The 8,437-nt window shown below is 43.5% G+C and overlaps 1 protein-coding gene across 2 annotated transcripts in view; it reads right to left on the bottom strand.

Annotated features, from left to right (window-relative positions):
* Positions 1–1,016: 1,016 nt before the first annotated feature.
* LOC126397833 (palmdelphin-like) overlaps positions 1,017–8,437 on the bottom strand; it is a 55,465-nt gene continuing 48,044 nt past the window's right edge. For both annotated transcript variants that reach the window (XM_050056828.1, XM_050056827.1), the window contains one exon: positions 1,017–6,940. In XM_050056828.1, the coding sequence (XP_049912785.1) occupies positions 5,649–6,940 (1,292 nt within the window). In that variant the 3' untranslated portion in view covers positions 1,017–5,648. The remainder of the gene's footprint in view (positions 6,941–8,437) is intronic.

Genomic DNA, 8,437 nt, shown 5'->3' with positions numbered 1-8,437 from the left:
CTACAGGGGCGAGGAAATAAAACCTGAACAGCCAATCAGAGTGATCTCTCTCACCGACAAGCTCCGCCGCCGATTCAACATGCTCAATCGGCCGAAAAGCCGCCGACGCTGGACACACTGCAAAAACTAGGCCGACAGACGACCACCAACGGCCCGACTTTGGTCGACAGACGACTGTCGGCTTGGTGTGTCAGGGCCTTCAGCTAGCTTAGCAGTTGAGTTTACGTCGGTCGGCGGATCAAGAGGGATAAAGGTACATCAGCGGAGGATAACAGCACTGTGTGACTCATCATAGAACATCGTAGGTATTTTTTGGCATCAGACTTTGGATTTAAAACTGTTATTTTCTGTAAAGGACGTCGTTAGGCAGCGACCTCTGGTGCTGTGTCGTAAGTTACTGAATTCTGAACGCACCGATTCACTTTCACAGTCCGTAGGCAACACGTCTTTCATTACGTTTGTTAATACGCTGAAATGAGAAACGTATTTGGGTGTCTGGTGACTTTATGGTGATTGTGAGTATTATATTCACACGGCAGTACCAGCCTTTAGGATTATACTGTAAGGCCCTTCAGCCCAAAAAGTTTGAATCAGAAGCACTTCAGACACGTTATCTTTGGTTTAATGGTCATTTCATCGTCATTTACAAGCATGCTAGAGTTATATTTTCTGCTTCGTTACTCTGGTGGTAATTAACACAGTACTAGTCATTTTATCTGTTTTAATTTTTGTCATTTATATTCTTAATACATACATTAATAAATTTCAGATATGTTGCTTTGTTACCTGTGCTCTGACTTTTGTACATGTTCACTTTGTCAATTAAAAAAATAAATAAATAAAAAAGAAATGGTTTGTCTTTATTTATCATTTCAAAGCTTATATTGACCGATGTTTATATTACCGTGCATCTCTAGACGGAACCCAAACACACGACATATCAAATGACAAGTTCCTGTGATCACGGTAGGAAGTATATTAACTTAGCTGCTGGAGAACACCCACATGTCCAGAATTTAAAGAATGGACGAACACCATGATAAAGACGGCTCAGACAAGGCTGTGCTTAATAAGTTACAGAATTAAGAGTAAGGAACCAGTCTGGGATCTAGTGTTTTGTATCCTGATACTAATAACTATTGGCGTATGTTGCATGAATATACTATAATTTATTTTGTATTTGTTATTTATTTATTGACACTGATGACCTCACTTTAAATAACAGCAGTTAGTTGTATTAACATGAAGGGAAGATGGTCAAATTAAGAGTCAGGGATCACTTCCAAAAACAACACCGTCACCGTTAGTTAATGGAGGAATATTTTTAATGGTAGAGAAAATAACAGCACACAGGCCCGTTAGTCGACAAAGTTAAATTAGAAATTCAGAAAAAAGCAGGTCTTGTTTACTGCAGCATGATCCACACTTTGATTTGAATGAAAGGAACCCATTCACATGGCTTCATTAATGCTAAATGACTGATTTACTTTTTACACTCAATAACAAAGTTCTGTGAGAGCACCTGAACATCCCTCATGTGATTCTGGCGCAGTGGGCGTTAACGTGCTTCAATCATTCTTCTGGTTTCAGGCTTCCCGCCACATTCTGGAAGCTGGCTTCAGGGACGTTCACTCATTCATAAAAAAGAGCAACAGTGAGGTCCACTGCTGCTGCTGAGTGATAAGGCCCGGCTCACAGCTGGCGCTCCAGCTCATCCCAAAGGTGTCGGATGGGATTGAGGTCAGAGCTCTGCGCGGGACAGTCACGTTGTTTTGCACCAAACTGGGAAACACTTCCTCTGTGAAGCTGGCAGGGGCACTGACACGCTGAAGCACAAACTGATTCTCTCTGTTCACTCTGTATGTTCATAAAAGTTCAGCTTGGACTCACCAGCGTTCATTTTTCTCAGTATTTATAAATCAGGGACTATGTGCAGAAAAGGTTCGCTAACTTTCCAACTATCTCTCCATTGTCCTGCCTGGATTCTCTGTTGGGGGTCAATATGACAAACGACACAATCACTGAAATGAATCATGATGTTCATTTCTTCGTCACCACCCTGGGAACGTTTAAAAAACACAGATACTTTTTCCTGCTTTTCAGGTGGTTGACGCGACATACTTTCCCACGCACACTCTCTGTCCGCTGGTGGGACGGGTCGGGCTGGGTTCGGATAACAAATCAAAAATTTGGCTCGGGTTCGGCCAATATGACATGCTGCTGTTTGTGCTATGGCCTATTCAAGTGCTGAAATTTGTTATTTATGTGACAACGCCTGAAGGCAACACAGGCTCCGCTCCATTTGAGTGTGTGTCCAGAGCCGGCGTGTTTGTTGTTAGTCTCCAGTATCCTTTACTTTTTAGGACATAACTGCAACGTGTGACGACAACGTGTGATGATGTCTAGTATCTCTATAAATAAAGTGTTAAAATTAATGTCCACATACTTTTGGCCACATTGTGTAACTCAATAACATGGCATCAATAAATATGATGTTTGGTTTGCCTTCCACTGATTTATATCTTCCTGCAGCCTAACTTTCTCTGGTAAAGTGCCGCAGTCGCATCAAAATCAATTTAACATTTTAACACTTAAAATTACAGGCCTGATGAGTCGGCGCCAGGCACTGACGGCTGCCTGCTGGGCACTTTTTTTTTTTTCTGGAGTGCTGAGAGCTGAAAAATATTCAACTTGGAGTAAAAAACACGGCGCTCGTCACTGCCACTTCAGCTGTTCAATCACACGAATGCTGAACAACAACAACGGAGGAGAAATCTGTTAGTATGCATCTCCTCTCATGAATTCACACAGACTGGTGAGTGCGTCCTCTCACTCAGCATGCTTCAGCCCTCCCCTCACCCAAAGCATGTACTCTGCCTTGTGCCAACACGCTCCGTATCATAGCAACGAGACGCAACGCGTCTCAGCTGAAAAAGCGCCGCACCTCCAAAGCGCTCTGCAGTGCTCCCAGCTGGGCGTTTCCTGAGGAGCGTCTGGCCTTTAGTAGCTGGGTAAACACACTCAGGTGGACACAAGGCCTTAATGATCACAGATTTAACTACAAGGTTTGCCGTGAGGAGGCCACGGGTTACTCTCTGACCACAGTAATAAGCCATCAGGTCTGATTAAGTGTGCATTAGGAGGATCTACGTGTCTCTAACAGGTGTCTCTCTCATGAACTAAAGCGATTCTGCAGAAATATTAATATCTGAGTTAACAACCAAACAAAGTTCCCATGCGTGCTCCCTCAGAAGCTCCAGTGTTATGTATCGTGGTGTAACTCCATCCTCTTGGGCGAGAACGTGGAAGAGGGAGATAAGGCAGCAAAGTGTTGTTGTTTGTTCCCCATTTACACAGCCAGAGCTGAGTAATACATTGAATGCTTTTTTTTTTTCTCAGCGTGCACACAGAACAGACAGCTAGCGGGCCATGAGGAGGTATTTGCTGAATTTGACAACATGTTTTGGATTAGACTGTTGACTGCACCTTTAATGTACTCCACCCCCATTTTTGTAGCGAAAACGCCTAAAATGACATACCCAAATTTAAATGACTGTAGCTTCTGAACTGCTCTGACTACATGCATTCATGAGTTCTTGCCAGAAAGAAAACTCCCTGAAGTTTCTTGTGAAAGTGTCAGAAACACTCTAGGTGATACAGAGACAGAGTAATGGGCCTCTGAAGTCAGTAAAAAGTTGAAGATTTTGCCTAAAATAAAATAAAAAATGTGTTTCAGGATGAATAACTGTCTGTGGCTTCATCTGAGCAGGTAAATGACACTGTGGGGCTGTAGGCACACTATCAATGAACACTTGTTTCAAATTTGAAGAAGACTGCTCAAAGTATGACCATTCTACAGTGTTTTTACCATGAAAAGATCCAGGCGGAGCTCCAAATGACAAGTCGGTCACTCTGCTTCAAAACAGTACTATCAGTGATCAAACAACACTCAGCCAGCTTCAAACATTGTACCTTATTGAAATCAGGTGTGATTATGATAGCTGATGTTGTTTATGACACAGAAACACCATAAAATATCACCAAATAAAGCCATATGAAACGTGAAAGTTATGATCCCACTTTCTAGACGGTATATCTCAGCCAAAAATAGTGGTAGGAGTGAGACTCTTACCTTTTATAAAACAGCTAAGTCCCCGCTAACAGCTCCACATAAGATCGCGAGTAATCCTTTAACTTTTCCTGTTGAAAAACGGCATGACATGACTTGTCACCACTCATCTCGATTTTGGACTTTGTGTGTTTAGGCTGCTCTGGTGCGAAATACATAATAAATAAAAGAAAAACGATGTTATGTTTGAAAAGTCGAGAGCTTTGTGAATCCAACAATACCAAACATCACATGGTTTGATGATGTAGTGCGCCTGGGAGATACCATTTAACAGAGGAGGGAGCGAGGACGTCAGCGTCCTGGCGGAGTTAGAGAGGTTAAAGCAATAAAGCAGCTAGTTAATGACCAGGTTGAGAACACAACAGATCATTAAGCCAAAGCTCAGGCCCTCAGGGATTTTTTCCCCTAGTGGTCACTCGCGATGTCGCAGCGTAAAAATCCCCCCACAGAGCACCATCACAGGAGAGACGTCTGTGAAACTTAACAGGACACCTTGAACTGCAAACAAGGTCAACTACGGAACTCTGTAGTCTGAAGTTCTGAGCCATGGTGATTTTATATTTGTAAAACTTTCCTCAAGCTGAGAAAAGCGATTCAAATAGTCTGTCAGCCAACAGGAACTAGAGGGCGGGGCCAGCAGGAGAAACATGACTGCACATATTCACTGGGCCACATACTGCATAAACCACCATTGCTTGCACCAACACTGCAAAGTTAAATAAAGTCCTTATTTATCATTTATACATTTTCTCTGCACAGCCGATAAACCACTGATAAAGTTTATTATCTCAAACAGTGAAACAAATATTTCAAACTGCTCTGGTCAGGCTTTGACTTTCTCTCTGTCGATGTTGACATGACTGTCTGGTGAGAGGGCTCTTCAAATTCGACACAGACGTCCACTTGGACTGAAGAATGAACTGTTTAGAATTTGGTGGTCAAAGGTCAAAGGTCACCCTGACCTCACAAGACGTGTTTTTGGACATTACTCAAGACTTCATGAGCCAATCATCACCAAACTTGACACAAATGTCTAACAGGATAAAATAATGAAGGTCAAAAGGTCAAAGGTCAGCTTGACTGTGACATCATCATGTTTTAACGTCAGAGACACTGGACTGGTGGGCGGAGTCAAACAACCACAGGGTGGACTGGTGGGCGGAGTCAAACAACCACAGGGTGGACTGGTGGGCGGAGTCATACAACTGCAATAGGCGATACAGGCGATAATTCAAGTTCTCAATCAGGACAAAGCACAGATGTGGCAAGGCGAGGCTCTCTGCAGTAAATGTAACGAGAGGAACCAGTCGTCACCTTCCTGTTGCATAAGAAAAACATCTGGAGAACAGCTGAGAAGCACGTTATGTTGGACTGGCAGCATGTTACACATCTACACACAGCTATTGTATGTTCAAACCTATGAGCCATGGCAGAACAAGAAAAGAATCACTTAATAAATCACCTATCCTTACATTTCCTTTTCAAGACCCAGTTTCTCAGGAGGTGGTAAAGTTCCATCTTATCTTCCTGTTGCACAGAGCTTCATCTCCATGTTTATGCTGCCTGTGTTTGCAGACTCATCCCCCCGCTGTCCCTGCAGGTAGTGACTGTGCTTTCTAGTCTTGTGGATGAATGTTGGCTTGTGGAGCCTGAAGTCGTCCTGGTTTGTGTGGGTGTCTTCGATAATGTCTCTGCAGCCTGTAACCTTGGCTATACCCATCTTGGGTTGAAAGACTTTGCTCTTGTACCCCTCTGGATGGTATGACAGTTGCTCTCTTTCATATCTACCATGCTGGGCCTCGTCATCATTATCATCATCATCATTATCATCATCGCTGCAGCCTACGATCACTAGCTCAGCTTGGATGTCTTCTTCATCCTCGTCCTCGGCATTTTCATAGCCCATGAAGATCATGGTGACACTTTCTGATTCTAGCTCCTCTGGCAGGGCGTTGACGAGGTTCAGAGTGGCGACACTCTCTGCACTGAAGGGTGAATGTCTGTTAAAATCACCCAAGCTCTCTATCAAGGCATCAGGATCAACTACGGACTTGTGGCTGGCTAGCGAAGGACTACAGCTATCTGTACCCCTGTAGACAGGCTGAATGGGTTCTGGCATTCCTTCAGATCTGGCTTTCACCGAGACAAGAGCTGCTGAGCTTGGACTGCTCACATCAGTCTTGCTGTTGGTGAGTCTTAGTGGAGTTTTAACAGCAAAGTGAGGCTGTGAAATGAAATGCCTCTCAGCTTTGGACTGTCCTGGAATGTGGAAGTAGGGCATCTTGGTTTCTTCTCGCAGTCTCTGCACCGTTGATGTGTAGTCTTGTTGGATGAGGCTGGGGCTGGGTGTTTGGCTCGGGGTTTTCCATCCGTCCAGGTCTTGGCTGAGCTGGTTTTCCTCCCCAAGGATCTGAGCTTCATTTCTCGATGGGACTGAGCTCTGAAAGGGGCTGGAGCTGGGTGTGGGGGTTTGTCGCTGCGTTTTATTTGGTGTCCTGGGTGTTGAAGGCCTGCTGCTCCCCGTATACGGTACAGAGTAGACAGGCTGATGGTACTGCACCTCAGTGGGCACGTTCATATCTGTGGCCTGATGCAACAGCTCCTCTACCTCCGTGGGCGTCATCTCTCCAACTGCTCCACTGGGCATTTTCCCCCCTTCTGGGTGCAGTGCATATACAGACTTGTGCCCATCATCGTACACCTTTAACCCCCTCTCCTGGATGGTTTCTGGGGTGACGGTTGCTGTAGAGACCACCTGACTTTTGCCTGTTCTTTTATCGTGCTCCACACTGATCTCCATCGCAAATGTAGCTGGAATGGAGAAAAGACTTTAATGAAGGTCTCTGGTCAAAGAATAGAAACAAATATTGTTTAATGTCGCTGAAAAACTTCCTCTAATTAAATTGTAATTCCACAAAAGGTCACGCTTGGAAAACTGGCATCATGCTGTCTCACTCAAATACTTTTAATATTGATCAGTGTGATGCAGCAGCCTGTAAGTCACAGACTTTATACATTACATGATATCCTGCATCAAATTATATTATATTATAGCAAAAAGGCAAACATCCACTGGTGCCAGCCTCTCAGTTATAAGGGTTTAGTTTTTCTTTGTCATATGTGACACTGAGCCGAATATTTTGGGGTTTCAGACTGTTTGGATTTTGAGAGAACAGGAACAGGGAGTTCAAGTGCTTCTTAGACTAAGGACAACAAATTTCAGAGGGGAAAAAAGACTGGAGCACAGTGACTGATTTGTCATTGGACAGCAGGCTGAACAGTATTTCAATCTGCTTTAATCTGTAGAATAACTGACCCTTTTCTGAGCCCCGCCCCTTTGTGATGGTCCATCAGACTGTCAGAGTAACCATGGAGCCCACACTGAAGAAATATGATCATATTTTGGTAAAACTAAACAGTGATTCCAGCGAGCAGCAGACAGAGGGGTCTACAGTGTGTGTTTGAAGGATATATCCAGGATGTCAAACTGACTCAGCAGCAACAACAGGTTACAAAGACAAAGATAGTTAGAAGCTAAAGCCGAACTATAGGCTACAGATCACAGTGTAAAAGTGAACCACCACATCACTGCTGATCGCCACACAAGACAATGAATATAAAGGGAAACTTTGCTGATATTGAACCAGCTGTGTGGCATCACAGTGTGTGCACATGAACATGTTTGTCCGAGTGAGTGGAGGGGGGCGTGGCTTAGCCATAGGTCAATAGAGGTTCAAAAGAACCAAAAGGGTTTTTCATTAACATTAATCCAAGTTGTGAGGATTGTTGTAAAGGATACAGAGGTGTTGTGTTGCTATGCTGGGTGCCGTAACGCTCTCTTCTGATGTGCTGTCTGTCGGAGCTACATCAAATAAAATGATTCATAATTGATAAATTATCTTTAGTAATATTCACATTGGTTTAAATAAACAGTCTGATTGATTATTATCATATTTCCTGGTCTTTGCTGAGCAACAGTTTTGTGTGAAAGGAATTAAAGGTCTGTTGATTTCAGTGATTTAAGCGAACAAAAGCCCGGGCTGTTTGACAGTGTGTAACTTTCTTCCTCGAATCCTCTGACTGAATATACCTCTTTATCTGGAAGCCTGTACCCCAGTTTATCTTTACCTATATGTATTTTCATTTATGTAGACCTACTTATGGAATATCCTGGTTTAAGTACTACTATTGATCTTACTATATAATGAGGAAAACTCTGTGTGTGTGTGTGTTCCACGTTTTTCTCCTCACTGACTTGGTCAATCCATGTGAAATTTGGCACAGTGGTAGAGGGTCATGGGAGGATGC

This window comes from Epinephelus moara, chromosome 11 (genome assembly GCF_006386435.1).
Source record: "Epinephelus moara isolate mb chromosome 11, YSFRI_EMoa_1.0, whole genome shotgun sequence".
Lineage (NCBI taxonomy): Eukaryota > Metazoa > Chordata > Actinopteri > Perciformes > Serranidae > Epinephelus > Epinephelus moara.
This window is presented reverse-complemented; position numbering and strand designations above follow the sequence as displayed.